Genomic DNA, 26,694 nt, shown 5'->3' with positions numbered 1-26,694 from the left:
TTCTATCTTATTATTGTTCGGGAAATTGGTAAAGAACATTTAAGATGCAAAATTTCTTTATCTTCGACCGTATCTTGAGCCACCACATCAGGTAAGTAAATCCCATCATAATAAGTTCTTATAAAATGAATTGTGTCCTCATACGACATTGTAACTACCACATTTTTATGTAGTAGTAAAATGTTTTGTCCGAAAAATACATTTTACAGTCAGAATTATGTTCTATATTCCATTCGTCCAATCATCATAGTCATAAATCATACCCAATTTCATCATATTCGACGAATTCACATTTCATTTCTAAGCCTAAAAGAGATTTCAATGTGTCAACAATTGAAAACCGGGATTAAAATGCCTATCTGTCACCATTTTATTTATCATAGCTGTGAGAGTCTATTGTTACGATTATGATGTGAAAATTGATTCAGTTCTTATTTGTAATTATTTTTAAATATTAAAACTATTTGGAGCTCTCATGTGAAAAGAGAGGCCGACACTATATAATCAACTAGAATAATAAAATAGGTAGGTACCTATAACCTAGGCACAATATGCATGTTCTCAGATAAAATCTAAAGTGGCCTTTTGACTAAACAAATAGGAACGAACATTGATTAACACCTCATAAACATGCTAACTTTAGGCAAAACTGTGATTAATTTTGCACGCTAATTTGTTCGTTGTTAGTCATAATTGCTCTCAAGAAATATTCAAAATGTTTACACATGTTGGTTTTAATTAGAAGCCTATTAATGTATTTAGTTAGCTCGTTTGATGAGAGCCATGGTGAGAAGCTATTTATCGATTCTCATCAACGCGCGTCCAAGACTTGACGTCAGAAGGGTGGCGATACCGCAAGAGCAATGCAATGTTATCAGATTACCCTCTACCATAAACAGATTTATGTGAAATGCGTGCGTGAGTGGGAATAACCTTGTTCAAACATTGACATAATGGAACGTAGTGCTAGGTTTCATCTGATGATGATGATGATGTCCTCCTAGCCGATTATCGGCTACGGCGGCTGTTCTCATGTAAGGAGGTTAGCCAACTACGCAGGACATATTATAGTGCACGAGCATTTGCGTAGACACAGGTGCACTCACTATTCCTTAACTCCCATAGCCCGATGGGACGGTAATCCGACACGACCGAGAGAGATCAGGCGCAGGACCGACATTTACGTGCTCTCCGATGCACGGGTGTATTAACCACCAGCTTCCAGGCTCCGGGCTGCTTTGTGAAAGTCTTCTAAAACCCACAAAGCGATTTCGGCCCGACTCGGGAATCGAACGAGACCTGTGCTCAGCAGCCGCACTTGCGACAGCTAGACCAACGAGGCAGTCACATCTAGTACTATACCCACACCACTGCACCCCGTTCGATTTGACGTATGTCGCCCGAAATGCAAGCGCTTTTGCACCTCTCATTCGAAATATTCAGATTGTACCTACAGCCATTGTTTGTTTTATCGTGGTATTAATAGTACTGTCCAATGTTTTGCGTGTTTTCTATCCATAAAATGTGTAATTTGTCAACTAACTGTATTTTATGGTTCAATAAATACTGTAATTTGTATGATTAATGTAAAAGTCTGTGTTAAAAGCTGTAGCCCAAACCATCCCAACCAATAACCATATATTATTATAACCATTTTGATGAATGATTTTTATGATTTGAAAATAATAATGATGCAGAATACTGATTAAAATATCCTAATTGCTAAAATAGATTTCATTTCATGGAAAATCCAATAATAATCAAAGAAGGAAAGTACCTACCCAAGTATGCTAAAGTTGTAACATTTATTTATCCTTGCGAATCCAGTAGTTGTCTGGAATGATGGATAGATATAAAATAAAAGTGTAAAGCGTATTTAATTATGTTGGCCCAGCTGTCTCATCACACATGTTCATTAGCTTTTCTGTCAGTTATAATTAATCTATCTGGGATGATCCATCTCTGTTATTTCCAACGGTTTTATGTAGGTTTGTATATTATTTTTATATTACAAGTAGTTATTGTATTGAAAAAGTCTTGAAAGCATCTAGATGAGTTTAAAAGTTTATGGGAACGGTTTACAATGTAGAGTATTGGAAAATTAAAGCCGACAGAAATCGTTTTTTTCAATTTCGAAGTCCCTAGGTCCTTTAGTTAATACATTATGTCCAGTCCGGTTATCGGTATCAATATTTGGTTTTGAACATAATTTCCAATAGAATTATTAAAGTATACAAATCGCAGTGAACCTTTCAATAAGAATAGGCTTCATATCTACAACGTTTTAGTTCACTGACTAAAATTCCTGCCTGTGCATGTATTCAACCAATTTGAGTTGTTTTAAAAATAAACCCAGATAAGGTCCCATAATACAGCAGGGTACTAAGTAAACTTAGGTAAGATGAGTTCGCGTAACAGACTCCTCCCTGTTTCTGAGAACTCTTTGCAAGTCGTTCCTTGTAAGTACACAACACAACAAAACAAATAAAGAACTTATTTGTTTGGCTTTTGTTTTATGGCATCTTCGCTTCATTGGGAAAAGGAGGTCTGAATACAGCATATACAATGTTCGCTGCATTTTATCAGAAGGCTGACATACTTTCATACATTATGAGTCTATGCACGACATAAAATGTCTACTCAAAACTTGTTACTGCAGACTAAAGCTGATATGTTGAAGCTAGCATGTTACGTGATGGCAAGGATTATGTGCGGATCCCGGAACCGAAGCAAGATATACACATAATTACGTTTGTTGAATCTGCGGTTAACCACGGCTGTATAGGTAGTAGGTAATATCAGTATTATTCAGTCAAAGGATACGTAACTGTGTTTTTAAAGACTAGCCTCTCAAGAACGATTGTGCAGATTCAATTCCTGGTCAGCCAAGTACAAAATGTAACTTTTTGAGGTTGGATGTACTTTCTAGGTTCCTTGGACACCAAGGGAGATCATGATGTTGATATCATGATATAAAACAGTTAGAATTATCGTTAGCTTGAAGCTTCTGTATGTATGACTACCTAAAGATCTACCCAACTCGCGTTCTGATTTTCTGAACAACTTCAAACCAGAAATGTGAAACATTTTATGGTGTCAGATTTCAAAACACGAATGAAGAACGTATTTTTAAAACAAATAGCTCCCATATAACCAGGTTTACCCGTAGGACTTGCAAATATTTTCATCTCGTGAAAATCGAAATCGTCCTTGAATGTGTGCCACTTGTGATGACATTTTAAATAAGTAGTCAGTAAATCCAAACGTATACAAAAGTTACGCTAACAAGACGTTACACATAACTAGTGTAAACAATCTTACGTAAGTATGTAGATATCGTTTCTTTAGAAAAGTAACATTATTATGTAAAATATCTATATCTTTATTAAAAACAAAACAACCAAAAACCTAGTCCATTAACAATTACAAAGGTTTTACATGAACTTTGGCTTTATAATTCTGCCTGTAGATAAGTAAGACTTCAGCAGAGCGATGCAAATTGCCGTCAAATCGATTTAAAATTAAATGTCAGTTAGTAACTAAGTTAATTCACGTGGATGAACTTTAGGCAAACTAATATTAACGAATAGTTAGCTCCTGGCATATATTAAGTAGTCAGAGTAATCATAATTATTTAGCCACAGTTTTACTTGATTAGGTACTCTTCGGCTTGAAAGTCTGACAACTTTACACAACAAAGTTTTCTAACTTCAGAAAACTGGTTATGTATTATGTACCACATTACCTATATTAATATGTTAACCTTAGAATTAAAATTAAGTACGACTTCTTAAAATAAAAAATTACAACATTTACTTCAATCAAGCAACTCTTTCTATTCTTGAAATAACGACAGCGAGGTAAAATACATACACAAGCACAAGATAAAATTTATGTGAATCTTACCCAAAAGTCATCCTGGCTGCCTTGACGAGCGCTCTGACAGACTTGTTTGAAGAAGCGTCCGAGGCCACGAACTCCTCGGACCTCGTTGAGTCGCGACACTGCATCCAGCACCGAACTCTCGTCGTCGTGGTCCCAGATATCCAGGTGCAGGACATCCGAAGAGATGTCATCGATATCGCTGCAATACAAAAAAGTATCAATACCGATTCACTAATTACTAACATGTCCTATCCTATCACAGGATATAAACAAAACTGAATATTTATTAAACAAATTCCAATTGTCATTTGTGATTTAAATGTAAAATAATGTTAAAAACTACGAACGTGTTTTATTACGAAAGGAGAAACAAATGAAAATCGTTAAAGAACCGCCAATAAAAAAATACGCGAAAAATTATTTCCAGCCAGTCACAAAACGAGTTCGTATATCACCAAAACATTCAAAGAGATTCTAATGACTCTTGTAATTTGATATGTTCTTCTCAATGTACTTATTTTGCTTTTTCTCAAACAAGCATTGAAATGTTGTCATTGCTTAAAAAAAGAACATCGAGGTATCGAATTTACGGACAATGAAAACCAAATTCATTGCAGGCGCGTTTTTGAATTTGGAACATAAGACCGCTCCAGCAATGTTGTATAAAAAGAATTGCTGGGCCTGAGATTAGTAAATGCTCTTTGATTGGGTCTGTTTTGTCGTCATTGTCATAGGGTACTGTTAGGCGCTTCCTAGACGGTCCATTAACTTGCGCTATATTTCGGTATTGCATAAAATTGACGTTTAGGGTTACCACCACCGGTATTTACCACGTTAGTAAGAGGTGTCGTTGCTTAGTCCAAATTGGGTTCGGCTTAAATTAATAATGTAATGACATTAAATTAATAACGGATCAAACGGATGCAATGAGCACTTACAATTTGAACGTCTCATTCCACTTTGGCGAGAGTGTATGAGGTCGGACGCTGGTGGCTCGTATGTACCGCGCTGGCAGTCTACCAAGGCTGTCGCGTTGCTGGCGACCATCCCGACGCTTGAAGCTCAGCCTGAAGCCATGCTTGCGTCCTTCGTCCTCGGAGGCGCGAGGAGAAGCCGGCAGAGATGCTGGCTGGATACCCAACATGCAGTATGGGTCACTGAACCCTAAAGAAAAAATCCTATCAAAAGCAATCCTTCGTGGCACAAAACTGGTATCCCTTCGTTAGTATATTTCAAACAGATCTGAAGGTATCCTTAACCTTAAGCGGCTCAAATAACCGTGAGCCATCCCACACAAGATATTTTGGTGAGTTATGTACGCAAAAACTCAGAAATACCTGAGGCCTGTAATTAAGCCAACATAATTAATGTTCATAAAATAAACATTATTATGTTATTATTCTTTATACGGTTAACCTAAAATAGACTTATTTTTCTCCTGAAATCTGTATCCAGGTGGGTGGATGGGTCTGTCCGTCCTGACCTCGATTAATCAATGCCAGATAAAAGATAGAGTAGCTTGTTCTTAGTTTACATAGATAGAAGTATAAACCAGTACCTATTAAAACAGCAAGTGGGTATCGTCTAATATCAAAGTGAAAATTCAACTAACAGAAATATACTTTACGCTTTGTTTGTACCGCAACATTCGATATGTATATGGTTTGTGAAACTCACAGAAACGTAATTGAATACCTTTCAACTTTAGTAGCTGTCGAAACAAAGTTTTGCTTGAATAGAAATTTGATTTTAACTTTCAGTGGAAGCAGCATTTATTTTACAGCAAATGTGGTTGTTTTACGAAAACATTATTTCGCTGTTAAAATGGAGTTTGCTTAATGCAAAATTATGTTGTCATTTGTCGTTATTACGACCAGTGTTCACTCGCTAAGGCAGGATCGCGCGGTATCTCGGCGTCCATCGTTTTCGCGTAATTCAATATAACAAGCGTAGCTGTCAACACCACAGCTTCACACTATGCGCCTCAGACGTTGCTTGTTATACATTTTACACATTTTTGACGTTGACGTTGACGTAGACATTTTAAGCAATTTCCGCATTTAACAGCCACAGCATAATTGATTACTTAGCGAAGGCATTTTTCATAATAGGTGCCTAAGATCGTCGTGTCTTTTAAAATTGTGTATTGTGGTAACTTGGTAATTTTGAAGGATGTTAACAATTTAGGACGTTAGAAATGGATGCTATTGTGATAGAAGTAACTGTGATGTAGCCCGCATAAGCTTGACACTTAAGTACCTATATATAACTGTATGTATATGCTTAGACTAACTAAAAGGATGTGCTGGGAACTAGAAATGTTTGTCGTGTTCAGTGCGCGCATTGTAGATACAGTAAAGTGGACTTACTCCACGTCTAATAGACTTCGTTATTTTTTACAGAAAGGCTAAAGTTGGTGTGTGAATGTATGCGTGTGTATGTTTGTTACTTCTTCCACTCAAACGGCTAAACAGATTTTGATAAAAGTTAGGGGAATATAATTTGTACATCGGAATAAAATAAAGGCTAACTTTTTATCCAGGTGCAGAAAGTCGTAGGTGGTAAAAGCTGGTATCAAATCAGATTTAGTAAAAAGTAAGGCTACTTTTATCTTTTCATACTGACAAAAGTTGAAGTCAACATATTTAGAAACAAGAAATATACTTATGTCTTCTGAAGCGATTCATCACACAGATACCTATCGACGTTAGACTTCTATGTACAAGTAAATATACTTACAAAAAGAAAATAAAGTGTAAAACAACAATGTCATGATACATTAGAGACGTCGTATTAGGATGAATGTTCCAAATGTCACCTCAGGTAAGTCAAGCGACGAAAAGCCCAGAAATGTATTCACGGCGACACTCATAATTTATGAATATGATTTAAAGGCACATAAAGGGAGGACGTGTGAGCAACAAGCTAAGTCTATTAAGGGCAGGTTTACTTACCACGTGCCAGCACGATGGGAAAGTTTTGAATACCAAGCTATTAATTATTATTTGATCTAATTAGATCATAACCGAAATGTTGCTAAGGTTGTTTGGAACAACACAACTTCTATTTCTACTTAATGATAAAGCGAAAGTTTGTAAGAATCTATATGGATGTAAGTATGTTATTTACATAACTATGAAATAAGTAATGTGATGTCTCAAGCTCTCTTGTTTACTTCATCAATTATCGGTGATTGCTCTCAAAAAGTTCGAGACTACCAGAGCTTAAAAACAAGCATCCGAATTGGGAACTTCCTTTTATTGAGAACTCTATTATAAAATGTTCTCAGTCTATAAACACGATTAGGGCTCCGTACGGGGCATTGGCAATAAAACCTGCCTTTCATTCATTTTTGAGGTCTTACCATTAGCGTCTTTAGCTTCCAGTCCATCAGCTTCGAGCACTGAGCAGCCGAGCACGACAGTAGGCGGTCGCTCGCTACCAGCAGAGCGCATGGCGCGCGTGCACCTCGGGAGACACCCTGAACGCTCGGCGAGCGTGTTCTACCACCTCTTCTTTGTAAGCTGCGAATTGACCATCAGGGGCCGGCGCACCTACTGCGTTTTCGATGCAGTACAGCACCTAGGATTGACAGACTTGTTAATAACTGTTAGAGAGTGTTCACTTATTTGTAACAAAATAAACCGTCTGCCATTTTACAGTAAGAGAGCAATTTTTCTACTAATGAGCATGGCTATTAATAGGCAAATACTCCTTAATCCTAGATGTTTACACAATTTGGAAAATATAGGTACTTAACCCCAAGCATTGTAGATCTTCGAATTCTCAGAATGTAAGAAGTAAGCAAATACCTACGCGAAAACTATTTTAGATGTTATCCATATCAGCTGGCACTTTATTATGTTAGGTAAAGAAATGTATGAAAGCAGAAAACGGATATTCGTGAAAAACGTGCTCACGTTCCACTATATTAAGTATCACCTTTTCAAGACTGACTCCGTAAAGAAAAGCTGACGTGACGGAATGTGTGCTCCGCGGAAGACTGCTTTACATGCTCCAACATAGATACGCAAGAGACAAAGTATTCAATTATGGTACATTCTATCTTCTTTTGTTCTCACATTACGGGTAAGTGAAAATTTAGAACCCTACTCGAACATTGCGCCATTCCGCAGCAAGAAAATAAATATTGTGGCTTTGAATACCAAATAGTTGTATGTGTAAATTATGTACTTAGAATCTATTAACCATATTTTAAAAAACATCTGTGAAAAGTTAATTTGCAGGTTTCATCGTCTGGCATGTTACGTGATTACTTTATGTTTTATGAAATAAATACCTAGTTAAAATTAAAACAAACGTTGTAGATAACATTTGTTATCTGTCTAGATAGTTTAAAAGTTAATACAATATATTTTAATGAAATTAAATAATGTTTGCAGTACCTAACTGAATGAAAAGCATATGAATAGACAAACGTTTTAAAAAATTCAACGTAACGTACTCCTCAGCTAAAAATTTGTGACAAGTTCTAAAGTTCGTTAAACAATAAACAACCCTCACATTACATTTTTGTGTAAAATTAATAAAGCTATACGATATTGTTTTTAAACCCACATCAAGTTAGCCCTTCTTTATTAATTAATCGGTAATCAAATTCATGGTGCCCTTTCACCCTTAGTTGAGACGTCCGGAGGAAAGGGTCGGTTGATTCATGGAACCTTTTAGTGGCATCGTTATCGTCAATCTTTTGGACAAGCTCGCCTTACTGCCCATGAAAGACACATTCCAAAATTCTCACAGCGTTAATAACATTTTCCAACAATATTGCCGACCAACATGGGTTTCTTAGCAGATGATAACTTAAAAAATAACGTGGCATTATCATGTAACATAACATTTCATGTAGAACGAACAAACATGTGTTTTACAAAAGAAATGTTAAGTTCTACCACCGCCCCAAAGCTCATAAATTAAACATCAAATTGCGATCGCATACTGGTATATATGCAAATTAGTTGCCTAATACGCCAATTATCCCATTCACGCATATTAACCATGACATATGGATTACAAACCGGGCTGCCGCTTTATTAATTAGTTTATGGAATAGCTTTTTACTTCGATTAAATCTGTTCATCAAATATTCATGATTCAATTTTAATTTCATTATCTGTATTTTACTAACCTCCTGAAATAATACCAATTTTGCTTTATACCTTTAACATTTCAGGTATGAATCAATAAATCTCTGTTATTTGGCTTGAAGCAAAACTTAATAACGTTGCTTATCCCTATCGTATTCCCAAAATATTTATTTCTTTAACACACAAATTGAACTTTGGCGTATAAATTCACATTAACAAAGCGCCGTCAGTGTCAGCCCCTAATACCTGAGACAAAGGTAAGCTCCTAATTTTACCCCTGAGGCGTTGTAATATTTTTGCAGAATGTAGTACATAAGCGATACATCGACCCCTGGGTTCTCGCACTTACTCAGGTCACCTTTGCTTTCAGCTCAGATTTATAATAAAACTTATGATTCAAACTTATGAAAGACTTTTGAAGAATACGTTGAGATTTGAACGGTGCACCTATTAGTTTAATGACCTATAATATGAATCGAAGCTGTGGACTCCTTTGTTCTCATATCGGCTTTTTCATAAAGCTGCATCGATTATGTAGTTTTATATGCATAAGTAGGTAGTTGTCATATACGCTAGTAATGCGACTTAAAAGAAAATGAAGCCCAGTGAAAGTCACAAAGGTTTTAATTCTCTCGCCTTTATGTACGTAGTTCCTTTCTCAGCTAATGCACATTTTCTGCTCAAACCTTCTACTGTATCTTTCAATTTTGTTCGTTTACAACATTTACCTCTGTATACAGATGTTCGTGTTCCTTGTGCGACAGCTGTGCAGACACGCTGGGAGGCCGAGGTCGTGCGGGGCAGGCGGTGCCCTCTCGGAGCGCGCTTCCACCAGCCTCAGCGCTGCCAGGCGCCTGTTCTCATGACGCCATGATAGGGCAGTAAAGTTTTCGAAGTATGAGCCGTCTGTGTCTTGGACCCTGGACAGAGAACAACACATTAGTTTTCACTACAACGGCTTTTCTACAAAAACTGAAAGTCATAGCTAGAAGTCTCAAGGAACCTAACTCAGTGACTTGGATTCGGTTTGCGCTTTTCTTAAAAAAACGTACCATCATCAGTCAGATATACCTACGTATAAGGTAACGATTTGAAATAATTGTAATTATTTCAACTGTGTTTTATATAAAATATTTATTTTGTATTGACATAACACTATTTTGTTTAATAATGTTTGTGTAGGACCACATAGTCCTAGCTTTTATATTCTAGATCTATTGAAATGTTTTCAAAGCTTCTAGGTATTATAGTGAGCTTCATTAATAACTGAAGGGACTTAGGTAGCTGTAATTTCATTCAGACGAAATTCTTAAACATTACATTGAAATTATTTGAAATTGTAGACCTTTATTTTGTTCTAAATTCTAATTATTACTTATTTCGGTTGTTAAAAGCTTAGTCAATCTTAAGTGATATAAAAATATCCATTAGTGTTCGTTAAATCCTTTAAATAAAACTCATTTTAAATAATGTTGAAGAAGTCGTAGACTGTCTCAAGATCACACGAACTTTAGAAATGTTCTAAATGAACTTTGCAAATGTAAACTTTCCTTAGCGTTATGCTACATTCAAAATATTATTTACTTATATAGGTTTCTTATTTGCGTAGGTGCGTCGAAGTCAAATTAATAAATATGTACTTAACTAATGACCTCTGTATTTTCTGTACTTAGTCCTGAATTTATCGATAGGCACCAACATTCGTGATTCGTCCATAATCCCTAAATCGGTCCAATGGAGCATTTATCACGTATACCATTTCGCATTATTTATTTACTTCAATAAATATTACGGTTTACTGCTATGCATAAACTTTACTATGATTTATTTAAATAACAGATGATACTGCAATCAAATAGGTTGAATCTTCGGCAATGTTGAACAATTGACTTAGATATTAGTAAACGTGGTGAACATGACCAAAACGGTATCAAATAATATTAATTTAATCGAGATTACTGAAACTATAGGTGTCCGTATTATAACGTACCTACATAATACGAGACGAGGTTTAACGATAGCCTTGACTATTGTTTGTGACACAACAATAGGCGTTAACTAAGATCGTTGTTAACCGAACATTTAGAATAATAGGAAATTACACAATAGCGGCTTTCTTCGTAATTAGCATTGGGTGTTGTCTTAAATATTATAAATGAGACGCCTGTGGCTAAGCAACAGCCGTAGACGTAAGTACCTATAACTACTGATCAAGGTTTAGCTGACCTATTTGGTATCAGAAAAACATCAAATTCAACAGTTGGTTTAAAGACAAAAGGAAGATTACAAAAGAATATTTATAGGAAACAAAATATAAAAGGACAATGCCTAAAACGTCCCCACCCACCAACAGACTTGAAAGTAGTGTCATTGGATGCGCCTCATTTAATAGATCATTTCTTATTATGGAGACACATTCCAAAAGTATGGGGTTTAGGAACTATAAGACAATTTAGTATCCTTAATAATCAATTAACTTCAAGTTTGTTAACCAATTACTCAGAGTTAGGTGGACCGATTTTGATTTTTTGTTTTATTTTAAAGAATCTATCCCAAAGTTAGTCTAATGTAATTTTCATCAAGATCTTTTGAGCAGTTTTTAGTTATCATCGGTTAAAATAATCGGTTTGAAGAGGCAATGTAGGATGTCGTGAGGACACCTTCACCACCACCAACAGACTTGAAACTAGTGTCATCGGAAGCGCTCCTTTGATAGATCATGACTATCATAACGATTTACGCCAAATGTATGGGGTTTTGGAAATATTCGACATTTTAGTATCCACAATTAACGTAACGTTAGGTTAGGTTAGTAGGTATACACCGTGACTTTTTAGTCGTCTTACAACGGCAGCCCACTTCATGTATCCAATGACTAGTAAACTTTCATATTAAAAAAAACAATTATGAGATTTGAATAATTTAAAAATAAAAATAATCCATCAAACCCCAAACATTTAGAGTATGTCGTCACAGTAAAAAATATCTATCGGATAAGGCGCTTCTGATGACACTAGGTTCAACTCTGTTGAGTCAGTAAAGGTCCATACAAAATCATTTAACCAATTATCATTCTAACCGGTGATAACTCAAAGTTGCTAAAAGATCCCGATGAAAATTATATCGGACTAACGTTGAGACACCTTCTTCGCATTAAAACAAAATAATCAAAATCGGTAGACGCAACTCCGAGTAATTGGTTAACAAACTTGACGTTTATTGATTATTAAGGATATTAAAATGTCGTGTATTTCCAAAACCCCATACATTTAGAGTAAATCGTTTTGATAATCATGATCTATCGAAGGATGCGCTTCCGATGACACTAGTTTCAAGTCTGTTGGTGGGTGGGGACAGGGTCCATACAAAATCCGGCATTGTCCTTTAACAGATCAGTGAGCGCCTACAACTATTTATTTGAAAAGAGTGTCCATTGTGTAACACATTGTGTATATTGCCAGTTCTTCTCCATGAGACCAACTCCTAAGAACCGTGCATCTAGCCGCTTTGACGGTTCATAAAGACCTGTAGTACGTGTGCTCTACATATACGTATAAACTTTGACTTTGTAGGCAAGTGCGTTGAAGCGGTAGGCTTGCAGAAGCTTTCCGAGAAACACCGATTCTCAGTTTTATACGAAAAGATTGTATTGATACTTGAGAAAATGCTAGTCAGATAATAGTCTATAAATAATAAGTGAGCTGTAGTTAGTACACCAAGATTTAACAAGTGTTTGACCTTCAGTCGACAAAGGTGTTGTGAATTACGGTCGAAGTGGAAACAACAAGTTGCTACTGATTGATGTTGGCAATCAATACAAGGGCGCGGGACTTTGCTGACACTCGCACTGAACCCTATTAGGACGGCAGCCCTACGCTGAAAACCGATACTTGTGTTATTTATTTGCCTTTGTTTAATATACAAATAAGGTGTGGAAATAATCTGCCCACAAGTACACCGCTGAAGTGTAAAGGTATCGCAAATGGCATATAAATGTATTTCGATTTCCTGTAATGATATAAATACGTCGATTTTATATTCATCCCTGTCAAAGGCCTATGAAATTCTATTATAAACGGACATAAATAACCTAGATTTCCGAATATAATAAAATACAACAAGCATTAAATATCACGAGGGTCCAATCTATACTATTAAATCAGAATTGATTCGGAACCCTTTCGTATTACAGTAAGCTTGTAACGCCGAGGTTTTATTTAATAGTTAGAGGCGCGCCGGGTTTAGGGAGGGTAGGCACAATAGACATAAAGGTAACATAAAGCCAGTCCCACGCGTATCGGAAACGCGTGACATGTGCGTGACGGTCAGTTTGCTGTTTCTTTTACACATTACCCGCGATACAAGAGCTTGGGACTACGGCCCGACATACCCGAACTTTATACAAGGCCGAACAAAACTATGGATGTAGCGTTCCTTTTTATATGTGTAACATAACTTTATCGACGAAGGCTGTAAACATTCGTAGAGAAACAAAGGTTTTTCTACAGAGAACTAAATTTCTTTTCTCAGCAACTGTTTATTACTATAACTTTTGCAAGACTTATTTTATTTTTCTTAATGTATATTTATGACTCGGATCAATCCGTTCGCAATTTTAATATAAATGAAACATTATATTCTCTATTTTATTTATAAAACCATTTCATTGAAATTGAACAATTTATTTTTATTTGAATTGAAATAAAATGAGTTTCTAATTCTCTAGTTAGACTATAATAACTTTATCTCTGCGATGCCTCGATGACAAGTTAATGGAAACAAGTAAATATTTTAAATAAAAATACTTTTAAAAGGGTTTGTACCTTCGTGTTGAAAAAACTTATATTCTACTTTAAGATACACATAAAATACAATTATGATAAGTTTTGGCTTGATTTTGAGGCGACATTAATGCATACAAACGTAGCTTCTGCAAATCTAAATAATTACCTGCTAGCATTTCTAACTCAATAAACTTTCTTATTCAATAACCATTTTTATATTATATACACAATATCTAATTAGATATTAAATTAACCCTCGTCAAAGTGTCGAAAAATTACATCAAAGGCACAAATGTAATCAAAATATACCAATAACTTAGAAACTTTCATTATCTAATTTAAGTACTTCATTACAGCTATGAACATTTTATTTTAAACTTCTTAATTAACAATAAGAGAGCTGAATCTTACGAGGGCTAATTCTTGATCCACTTAAGTAATCTAATCAAATATGCCAAAGAAAAGTGCCAAAAATCCTAATAAAGTCTTCAGTATAAAAGGAACGATTTTTGTGTAATTTGACTGGCACGGCGTACCATAGACAAGGTTTTAAAGGTTGCGTGACCACGATTACAACAAATGGGCCTCCATTCATTGTGCCGGGGCAGGACGTTAACGAGCTGATAATGAAATTGATAGACAAGGACTCACGGTGTACAGCCTTACTGGGGCTCAGGAGCGCTATTTTTAACCCCGACGCAAAACGACGGGGTGTTATAAGTTTGACGTGTCTGTGTGTGTGTGTGTGTGTGTGTGTGTGTGTGTGTGTGTGTGTGTGTGTGTGTATGTGGCATCGTAGCTCCCAAACGGATGATCCGATTGTAATGCGGTTTTGTTTAAAGGTATGTCAGTCAGGAGTGTTCTTAGCTATGTTTGGTGGAAATCGGTTCAGGTCTTCAAGGTCATCAGCTCGTTTGCTAGATGTGATAGGAATGTTACACGCTCAGTTTACTTGCAAGTATATGTGGGATCTGAAATTTGTAACACTAATGTCTTTTGGAACCACTGAGCTGGTCTGCTGTTAGGGCACGAAGGTAGGAGACGTAACCCTGAACTGCCTCTTAGTAAACCCATCGAGTTTGGGCTCGTTGAATTTGTCTTGACGAGTTCTCTTCATGTTTCTGATTGACGAGAACCTGATGCTGGAAATGGGATGTGGCGGATGAAACCCTGGAATGCCGGAATGAAACGGATAAACCGATTTATATTTTTGCTGAAAATCTAGAATGTCCAAAGGTTAATCTTTATTGTTTCTCAATCTGTGCAATTCTCCCAGAGCCAGTTTGTCATGAGGATTGTTAAACAGCTTCCTATGGCCGAGATTGCATATAGCGACCCCATCTTAAGATAAAATAAATTAAATGAAAGAAGGAAAAATTAAGGAGCTCCTTTAAAAAGCATGAAATAAAATTAAATTATAAATTTAAAAAAACCCCCGACCCAAAAAAAGTACGCAATAATTATGACAAAAGGTTAAAAACGCTAAACCCTATAAAAAGCAAAAAATAACTTTTAACACTACGTAAACTAAATTTTGACGTGTCGGGGGACCGCTTTTTACCTTCATAAATACTTACATAAATCAAATGATACCTACCTAATTACAACATTCGTTTTAAAAAACACGTATCTAAAGTAATGAATTAGAGCGGTCCCCCGACACGACAAAATTTAGTTTACGTAGTGTTAAAAGTTATTTTTTGCTTTTTATAGGGTTTAGCGTTTTTAACCTTTTGTCATAATTATTGCGTACTTTTTTTGGGTCGGGGGTTTTTTTAAATTTATAATTTAATTTTATAGTTAAACAATTTTAAGCTAAGCAGTTTTAGCTAAGAATTTTCATCATCTTGATTCTTGTTGTCATTTTACAAAAGTGACATAGCAAATTGTTGAAAATATAAAACATATTGTTTACTTATATATTTTAGAGAATATAGTTACATAATGACATGATAATTTAATGTTTCTGTTGGCTGTTCAGATTCCGGTATAATAGGTATTGAAGATAAATAAATACTGTACTAAAATAAAAATGAACTAAAAATCCATTCAGTTATATCCGTTCATAAGCTCTCCGGAAATTCAACTGTAAAGAGCTTTGTCCAGTCACTGGTAGGCTTCAATACCTATTTACCTATGCATGGCATTAAAATTCCTAGAACTCGAATGCGGTTAATGGAAATTTAAATGACAAAGCTCTGAGAATATAAATTATTTTGGTATTTACCGGTATGAATTCCATTTGCAATTGAATACCGCCCTATCTAGATTAACGTTCAGACTAATCTTTCGGTTAACCCCAGAAAGGCAGCTCATAATCATAATACGTATGTAGGTAACTCTACACCGTCTCGCCGAGTCAACCTTCAGCAGAAAGTTCATTAGAACAAGCATTATTATTTGGTAACTGTACGTGAACTATGAACATATGACTTTGAGAAAGGTTTGCTGGCCATTGACTTGTCAACAAGATCTTTATGTTATTGTGAATTGTGAATACATTTGGATGTGAAGACACGTATTTAATCTGTGGTACGTTCACAAAGTTGGCATGACGTGACGTTATCTCGGCGTATGTGGGGCAAGCCCCGTGAGGGATGGCCACCAATCCTCGCGGGGCTCCGGTCAGCCATAAGACCTTCGTAGCAGTTTTCCTCACGAGTATTGTAATATATTACACGTTTATGATTTATAGCAATGTTAATGTTTTATTTATAACAGATTCTAAGGTTCGCAGTTGAGTACATTGTCTGAAGTCAGATCTAAATTCAGCCAGCTGGAGCTTTCAATTTAGGTCAGTTATGTATGTAGTATCTAACTATTCTGTAATCTGTGGTTATAATTAAAGACAATCCCCTCGAAATAAACTATAATAGGCTGGACGAAACACGATGTAGATACGAATATATACCTAAAGTAAACAGACCTACTTATTTTCAAAATAGACCGTACATTGTTTATAATTGTATAGGTACTAATAGGTACTAACTAAACCCACGTTACACAGTTTATTTATAAATAAAGCTACCTGTATATCGATTCACTCTGTTCCCTCTCCTTTTTATATCTGTCAGCTTCATTCACCACGCACAGCGAAGTGTAAACCAACTGCGGAATTTCCTGTTCCTTTTCATATGTCTATTTAACGAGAAAAACGTATGCATTGATATCCGTACCAGGAATATCACATTTCTGTTTGCGAATTCAATATAATCATTCTACCATCCAGGAATATACAAACAATGCCAGTTGCATGAAATACAAGAAAATTAATTTTTCAACTCTCGCTCCATGAATTTCTGGTTTTCATTAATTGTATTTGTAGCTAAGTGAAATACCTTGTTAATGTCGTAAATGTCTTGTGAGCCGTCGAAGCCAATCACGAAACAGAAACCGTCGATCCCTTTGTGTTTTGGAAATTATTTTACCTACCTATGCCGATGCGTACCTTGTAATATAATGGCGCTTTGTAGGCTGGATTTCGGCCACGACAACTGTTCTCAAGCCCAGGGACATCTGCCAGGTCAAGCCAAAATGCTAACTTCATGAAAGTGTTGAAAAAAAAACGAGATAGGCTTTTGGACAACTCCCTTTCATGTCAAGTCACTTTTCTGAAGCTCATAATATGTTCTATTCAATATAGCTTACGTAGATACGTACATAAATCATGTCGCAAATCAATAAACATATTCAGTGATTAATAATGTTATTGTAAGTAGGTCAGCGGGCGACCTGTTGCACGTCCTTGCACGTGTCCCCTCCCCATCCCACGTCACCTACGCAAGTACGCACTACCCCTCATCCCGCGCCTTTTACTTCGCAATCATCGCACCACTGTTGCCAGCTTTTATCTAATTGAAAACCTCTCGTGTCAACTTATGTCAGACACTACCGAGCTAATGCGAGGGACGACTTCGCACAAAAACTTTGTAACTCGAAATAAGGCTGGCTTTATAACGCCACATAAACTCATCTGACGAGCGCTGGCAGTTGCCGCTCCGCACTGCATGTCGATTCTATAAAATATCACAACTCACTTCGACATCACTCTCACTTCGACTTCGATCTAAAGGTGGAATTCCGTGGACGCGACAATAGTCAACCTATGAAAATGTATGGCACCGTTGCCGAGGCCCGTGACAGTCGCGCGCGGCCGACGAATTTCGTAAGCTGCTCGCGGCATTGTCAACAATTTAATTCTGGTTTTACTAAAATTCTATAGATGTTATTAAGCGCTAGACCATGTTGAGAAGCGTACGGCCGCGAGCGGCTCACGAAATTCGTCGTCCTCGCGCGACTGTCGCGGCCCTCGGCAGCGGTGCCATACATTTTCATAGGTTGACTTTGTCGCGCGCGGCTGCGACAATCGCGACCCACGGAATTCTACCTTAAAGTTTCGTGATTGACATTGTCAAACTACACTAGCGCTTCACTATCGAGCGTGTTGACAAGTTGAACTAAATTAAAGTCGAGATTTTGACAGATCTGCCAAAATCTGTCTATCTATAGGGAGGTAGGGGAGATGGGCAGTTGGGAGATGATGAAATCAGAATAAAAGGGGTCCTTTTATTCTGATTTGATCATAGTTTTATTGGGTAGTTTACGTTACCGACTGGTAACGGTGTTCATCCATAGACTTTCTGTCATTTCTGTGAGTTGTCAAGAACAAACACTCGTAAAAGTACTTAAATATTTTGTTGCGGTTTCGGATCGTTATAAAGAGAAACTAATGAAAGGTATGTGTATTTTCTATTATTAATGATTGATTGTCAAAATCTCCAGTTACGATTATAGTAAGTCGATGCAATCCACACCTATTATACCTCTAGAAGAGGTACTACAGCAATAGTTTATGGGCCCCACGTTTTATTTTAGTCTAATATGACCGGGACCACCGTAGGTTGACAGGTAAGTAACTATTTTTTATTTTCTAGTTTTCAGTGCACATAAGATAAAACCGTTTTAGTTAAGTTTTTTTACCGATTTTTTTTTATAAACTAAGTCAAAAGTGTCCAATGCTCCCTATGGTAGGGAGGCTTGGACATACCATGTAATGTATAATTTGTAAATTTTTGTTCTTCTTCTTCAGTGAAAATTTGTGAGGTTATAAATCTGCGCTAAAATCCTTTATAGAATCTTGTTTCAGGTACCGTTGCCAACTTGATCTAGGGACTCCATATTTATCAGCTGTTAATTTTATTTTTAACCTTTTGATACCTCTTGTATTGCTCGTTATATTAAATCTTTAAGAATTTCCCGTCGCAAACCATTCTTTTAACCCCGACGCAAAAACGACGGGGTGTTATAAGTTTGACGTGTCTGTGTGTGTGTGTATGTGGCATCGTAGCTCCCAAACGGATGATCCGATTGTAATGCGGTTTTTTTTGTTTAAAAGGAATGTCATTCGGGAGTGTTCTTAGCTATGTTTGGTGGAAATCGGTTCAGGTCTTCAAGGTCATCAGCTCGTTTGTTAGGTGTGATAGGAATGTTACACGCTCAGTTTACTTGCAAGCATATGTGGGATCTAAAATTTGAAATACTAATGTCTTCTGGAACCACTGAGCTGGTCTGCTGTTAGGACACGAAGATAGGAGACGTAACCCTGAACTGCCTTTTAGTAAACCCATCGAGTTTGGGCTCGTTTAATTTGTCTTGACTAGTTTTCTTCATGTTTCTAATTGACGAGAACCTAATGCTGGAAATGGGATGTGGCGGATGAAACCCTAGAATGATATATAACCCTGGATCAACAAAGGTCCATCTTTATTGTTTCTCAATCTGTGCAATTCTCCCAGAGCCAGTTTGTCATGAGGATTGTTAAACAGCTTCCTTTGGCTGAGATCGCATATAGCGAACCCATCATAAAAAGAAGGAAAATTAAGGAGCTCCTTTAAAACCATAAAATAAAATAAAATTATAAATTTTAAAAACCCCGACCCAAAAAGTAGGCAATTATTATGACAAAATGTTATAAACGATAAACCCTATAAAAGCAAAAGTAACTTTAAACACTACGTAAGTACCAACTAAAGCATGTCAGACTAAACAAAATTTTGACGTGTCGACGGTTTTATTGAAACCGTTTAAATATCTCGTAATGTTGAAACTGATTGTAATTTTTAGGATAGCTCTTTGATTTTATCTAGCCAAACATAAGAAATGACAATAAAAGTTGATTATCTGTAAAATCTGAATTTTTTATGCAATAAATGTGAAAAGTGCCCATCCCTCCCTACCTCCCTAAAGTATGAAATGACATTACGAATCGAAGTGAAATGCGAGTTGTTGATCGAATTTTATAGAATCGCAGGACTGATAAACCTTATCAACGAGCTAATGAATAAAATTTCCTGTGAACCATATGGACTAGTCGGAGTGCCTAATGGATTTTACTAGAGATACGCTGCTAAGTATTGAAATTTTAGATAAACTATTAAAGTAAATGCCAATCTACTGGTTTCGTTAATATTCAAGTTTAATGGCTAGATATGTAATACATCCAAATCATAAAGCCTTAAAAATACCATATAACTTTAATATCAAATGAAAGCATAAATAAGACACCTGCTGGTTTAATCATGTTTTCTTTACTTCCAAATGGGGCTCGTGCTGCGAGTCAATTCATCTAACGACATCACATCTCTCACATCTTATTTAACACAATGAATTTCTTAGAATTAATATGTATTGCGAGTGTCGTGATGCTCTAAGCCTTTGAAGGACGCACAAAAGAAAGCCTTTTATAAAGGTTCATTGCACGTAATTTCAATTTATTGTTCACGATCATTCAAGCTTTACATAAAATTGCGTCTTTTGGACAAACGTAATAAAAACTACTCCGACAGCTGGTGTTTACCTAAAATACGTTCTCAAGTATTTGGTTTAGGGGACATCTAATCTCTATTCGTGACATGTTTCGTCTCAGGGCCGTGAGGAGTTACCGCTAATTTGCAATTCCCCTCGCCTTGGGAACACGTTAATATCCTTCGAGAGCCTGTGATTTCCCCAATATCATTATTTGTCTTGATAGCCTTTGTTGAGCGGCGGCAAGAACCAAATCTCAAAGATTTAGCTAATCATTGGCAACTTGAAAATTTTACCTTCAAAATTCGATTTAGGTCCGAAAATGGCGTGCTATTGAGGATCACTTGGAAGTGTTGGTTTTATTTTATGAAATGCAGAGGTTTCACTTACCCAGAATTGACAGAGTTGTCAACTTCAGGCCAAGAGAGGCGTCGTTTGCAGAATGCCATGGTGGGTTTCCGGCGGCTGCTGGTTGCGAGGCACGCGCAGTGACCCTCCACGGCGAGGTGGAGGCGCGGGCGCCAGGCAGTCCAGCGTGCGGCGCCTCGCACTCAGTGCTGATGCTCCTTCCGTTGGTACCACGCGAGGAAACCCTACGAAGAGTAAAATGGTTTTAAAACCGGTTTCAAACCACCGAGTGATAAGTACAATCTAACTTAAGCATGCGAATAAATGTCTGGTGCTATTGAATTGTTCAATTAAAGTTACCGCGGCCTTGAAACGTTAAGGGCTAAAGTCAGTAAAAGAACTGACACCTTCTTTCACACCTCTCATATAAATGTAATTCCTATTCGTACGAAAATCGTCTCGTTAATTGTCCAAACGATTTTGCGTTTGACAGAAATCTCTAGTAGGTACTTAAGGACAAACACTTTTACCAAGTTCAAAATTTTCTTTCAAAGTTACAATCTTGCAAGAACAAAATTTTATGACGACACACTTTCAAATCTGGCACACTTTAACTTTTGAAGTCTTTAAGAATTCCTCAGCTTCTAAAACTGCTTCCGTTTTCAAAGTTTGCCAGGAATAAACAAACACGGAACTTATTACATTATCCAGTACAGAGTCTTACGTTCAGTCAACATTTTTAAATTATCCTTTATTTAGTTGATCAATGAAAAATGCAAAGTATGTGCGTTCGACATGAAAATTACGAACCCTTCGTAATAAGTATACTACCGAAACTCGTGTCTATATTACCTAACATTTTAATGAGTTTTTGTTCAAGAATAACAAATAAAAAGTTTAAGTATACCTACATACATTTTGAATAGATACTGAGACTTATTTTAAAGTACTTCATTATGTGGAGTGGCTTCAAACGGCGAGCTTTAGTGTTTGTATTAACTATTCCAATTACAGGAAATAAATTGTTAATTTTAATATTCAGTGTATCAAAAGCTAGTTATGATGACTCAATTACCTCTCATGGTAGCTGTAGATGGTGGCGGCGGGTGCGCCTGCGACTCCTCGGCGGAGCGATGACGGGAGGGCGGCGCGCGGCGTGGCGACAGCGCCAGCCCCGCCACGCTGTCCGCCACGCCCGCCACATACTGACCCAGCGACGTCAGGAAACTCATGGCTGCGGTACACCACTCAGTTGAACAAAGCACTCATTTGAAACCATGCACTGATCAGTCAATTTATTGCAACACTCATTTCATTCAACTTCTATCCAGTCAATTACACGTAGCACTCATCTCAATACACAGTACCGTCGGAAACGTTCACGGATTAACTCATCGTCGCACCAGTCCAGATGTAGTCCACACTTCACCTGCAAAGAAAACAAAACATACGTGAACATTGACAACACGAACTGAATTTCTGAAATAACTGTTAATCCTTTTACGTCAGGACGAGCTTCTCTCTCTAACCGACTTTCAATTAAGCCGAAAGACTTTGGAAACGGATGACACAATTGCGTAGTTCGAATAACGACATTCAGACTTGGTAATATTGCACCGGGTTAATAGGAGACAATGTCAGGTTGCCAACCCCGTCAAACAGTGAACAGCATTATTGAAATATGGACACGAAGGGATATTGCTGTCCATTATTATAAAATCTGCACGTCTTCCTACAGAACAGAGGCATTGTCTACACAACAATTGTTTGAGGGCGAGGTCGGTGTCGGACATAGCCTCATCATGTCGGACTTGTACATATTTGTGATACAAGTAATAACACAACAGAGGTACAGCTTTCTTTAATGAAAACTATACCTTTCAGTGCCTATTATATAAAAGAGTAATATTTCTAGAAGTTTCTTCTTCAAACATAAATAAAAGGAAGGGACATTACATAAATGGATTTATTTTCTAATATTCCCAGTACTCTCCTCGTATGTAGGCAACGGACAGCGGACGTCGAGATCAGCACATAAAAGCATTAGATAATGTTTGTATTGGAAAACACAACACTACCGGATACAATCACGTATCCCAGTCGCGTACAAATCATATATAATGTCATAGATTTTAAATTTAACATTTTATCTACTCAGTAAGCAGAATAATATTTGATTAAAGGCTAGCAGAATACGCTGTCAGCCGATTGTTCAGACTGCAATGTACGGAGCTCTAATATGGAAATGTCAAGCCTCTTGAAGTCCAATTAAACTTTCGCCTTATATTCTAAAATGTTAGTAAAAATATTCGATTAAGTATTGGACCAATTGCCAGGTATCTTCAACCCGAAATTCAAGGAATCATTCATTCCAGGAATCTGGTAAATATCAAATATTAAAGGCAACCTTCAATATTTTCAGGTAATAAATTTAAGCTATAAACATTTTACGATTGCGGGGATTTTCTCAAAAGATGCCTTTTGTTACATTTTATGGACACTATAAGATTTTTTATTGAGAAAATTCATTATTTACCCTCCGGCCAGCGTCTGTTCTGTAAAGGTTTGTTTAGATTAATTTCTACTGTTGCGATAAAATGAATACAAAGGAAAACAATATTTTCCACAACAACAGTTACCTACTAATCTTTTTATAAATAGGTACAAGTCTTCGGAAATTGAAATAACAAGCTTTTCACAATTAAGATTGGGCTTTTGGCCAGAATTATGTAATTGAGGCTGAAAATGTCGTTTCAAACAACTACGATTGCCAAACTTGAGTAAATAAGCAAGGAGGTTCAGGGCATGTTTGCGGCCAGTTACTAGCAGTGAATCTATTATGTTAGGATCCTGAAGCTCGGCCATAATCCCGCCTCCTCAGTACTTACAATATTGGGAATTGACCCCGGCTAGAGCAAGCTACAATACGGCCTACTGGGGTTTGATTAGGCAGGGCTTTGTTTAAACGGACCACACTATTACGAGCGACGACCGGTACGTTTCCTTCCCACATCCAATGGTTACTAGGTCGATTATTCCCCAATTCATCTCAAATATAATCAACAACACTGTTGGTACTCAAACTTGTGCAAATATTCAATAATTCACAAATCTCGGAAGCTAAATCGAAGATGATAAGCAATTAAGTAAAATCAATAGCCTTGTAATAGCGCGATGGCATAGTGATCGCTCGCATTCGATACTTTTATTAAAAGTTAGACTCAAGTATTTGAATTATAAATGAATCAACTTAAGGAAATTGCGTCTTTAACATCAAATCCATTACTCCTGAGGATAGATAACTTTTCAGATTTAATCCTTAAGAATTTTTGAATTTTTGGATGAAACTAGAAGGCTGTTTATTTGTATGACTAGGTACCTAAATTCTTTAACCTAGATATGTCTCGTTGTACCTTGTTGCAATTTTCAATTTCATCCAGGTATAACCATTTATTATATTAAATCGATATATTGTAGCTTTATGTGCTTTGCTTAACGGGGTACGAAGCAATTGAAATAAAACTAATTTAGCTCTAAATTATTTATTCTTAATGAAAACGTGTTTCATAAGCACAAATAAATCTATAAAAAGATTAATATTCCCGTCGCATAGTTAGGGCCAACTACTAAAGATCAGCACAGAAAGGCTAAATCAAAAGTTATTATGTTAGTTTGGAAAGGCGCAGTGTGGACAAAAGCGCGAATTTTGCAAATAGGTCGCCTCCTGTTTAAGGGTTAATGAACAAATTAAGGCGGGCCCCCAGATGGCTGCGTTGTTCCCTCGGGGCCACTCTCAGCTTGCCCGCCTTTAATTTCGTTAAAATGAGGTTTTTATCAAAAATTCACACCTAGAATTTTGGTATGCGACGTGTTTGTGAGAAGTATTTTAATTAAATTTAAATATTTCAGACTAAAGTAACTCTTGTCTTGTTTGTTTTTGTAATCGAAAACATTCCAAGTATTTTTGTGAATTTATTCTTATTAAATTCAGTGTGTGATACATAGTGCAAGCTATTTTCCATTATATAATTATCTGGTTACCAACATTCGTAAAATGTCTATTTTACCTGGAAAGTTTAAGATAAAACTTTTCTAAAACGATCAGAGTAGCTTTGACTAATACATTTTCTGCCTCATACTAAATGCTCCTGAGATTATCACGGTCAATCAACAATCTTACTCATCTTTGTAACTATTGTATAGACAGAAGTATATATTAAAAAAAAAAAATGTATCTATTTATTTTTACACCTAAGTATATTATCATGAAGCTGTAGGTACAAACGATTTTCAAACTTCATTTAAAGTTGATATTGGATTTATTCAATGAAAATATTCAATTTTATAAAACATACTGAAAGCTGGACAGAGTGGGCCGACTCTCTCTTTCAATTAATTGTTTGCAGGAATTTCTGTAATTGGAATTCATAAATTCATTTTTACTTAATCAGCATCAATAAAGCAGCATCGAAAATATTGTTCGACCGAATTTCAACAAATTGTAAGAAAAGCAATGGTCTTTATCAATCTTTGTCCCATTTTTCTTCTCTAAAGTCAGGAAGAAAATCGACATTTGCAATTTCAAAAATAAATCTGGCACAAATACCAACTCTGAAATGATCCACAAAATAAATCTCTACTATTCAATCTCAGGTTGTTTTCCTGTAACATTCAAAATTTATTTTCCCATTTATAATACAATTTCGTGAGAAAGGACCTACACTTCGTACAGGTAACGAAATTGTCATTCTCAGAACCGTGGATCGAACAATAGAATTAATTATTACGTAAAACAAAACGAAGGTGTGCTTCGGAAACGTAACTCCAAGCGATTCAACGCATTGAAGATAATGCTTGCTAAGCGTTTACATTGAAATATTTGAACGCTTTAATTTGTTACTTAATTCGACTTCATTAATTATTCATTTAGATTAAAGCAATGAAAGATCAATTTGTGTGTCTGCTACCTTTAAAATCAACCCTGACTGAATATGAATAGGTTAATTCGCGATTACATCTCATTAAAAGATGGTTCTGTCTAATCAACCATCGCGATCAGGCCTAGCCTATTACCAACTATACTGAGGTCGGCTTTCAGGATAACCGGGATGAAAAGGCACCAGTGTTATCGCTACATTGTGCGTTTCCTCCAAAACATGTCCACAGCTCGTCTTTATGTCCTCTGAAGTCTATATATATCTTGCATGAGTTGTGGAATGAATAGTTCAAATACTTCTCTTAAACAGTAATACAGTTTAATTTTTTGACACTTATTAAAACCTTATGGAGGTGAAACTGTTATAATATTTAGAGGGACTTTAGAACTCTGAGCTAAGAGGGTCACATTTTATGAGATGACTGTATAAATGGACAGTCATTATATTTTTCAGACTATTTGACACGTACCCGTAAATACAATTCAATTTAATTACACTTCAACATTTGTGGTAACACTCTTTTGTTGACACTCGTGAATGAACACACATTATTTATTTGTCCGTCAAAAACAATACTCGCCTCGCTCATGTAAATTGGAGCACAACAAATTAATTATCAGTAAATGCAGGTGCAGTAAACAAAGGCCGCTTCGTAATTGCTTCGAAAAACACTCCGGTAGTAATGATATAAGGCTGGGGAAAAGTTAAGTTGATTTGGATTAAGACTAAATTGTAATGAGGCCAAAATAGCTGAAAATAGTAATTTCCATAAGGACTGAGAACACATTTATGCAGAATCATGTGGTCCGATTCAAAGCCGACCCTCAC

At 36.4% G+C, this 26,694-nt stretch overlaps 1 protein-coding gene across 1 annotated transcript in view; it reads right to left on the bottom strand.

Moving 5' to 3' along the window:
• Window positions 1-26,694, bottom strand: part of LOC110370215 (BAI1-associated protein 3) — a 55,499-nt gene that overhangs the window by 24,898 nt on the left and 3,907 nt on the right. The window contains 10 exon segments of the mRNA XM_064036919.1: window position 884; window positions 3,907-4,084; window positions 4,824-5,049; window positions 7,250-7,347; window positions 7,349-7,467; window positions 9,722-9,777; window positions 9,780-9,913; window positions 20,972-21,040; window positions 21,042-21,174; window positions 22,005-22,358. Coding sequence (XP_063892989.1) covers window position 884; window positions 3,907-4,084; window positions 4,824-5,049; window positions 7,250-7,347; window positions 7,349-7,467; window positions 9,722-9,777; window positions 9,780-9,913; window positions 20,972-21,040; window positions 21,042-21,174; window positions 22,005-22,161 — 1,171 coding nt within the window. The 5' untranslated portion in view covers window positions 22,162-22,358.

Source organism: Helicoverpa armigera, chromosome 11 (assembly GCF_030705265.1).
Source record: "Helicoverpa armigera isolate CAAS_96S chromosome 11, ASM3070526v1, whole genome shotgun sequence".
NCBI lineage: Eukaryota > Metazoa > Arthropoda > Insecta > Lepidoptera > Noctuidae > Helicoverpa > Helicoverpa armigera.
The sequence above is the reverse complement of the archived record's forward strand: the minus strand, read 5'-3'. Positions and strand labels throughout refer to the sequence as shown.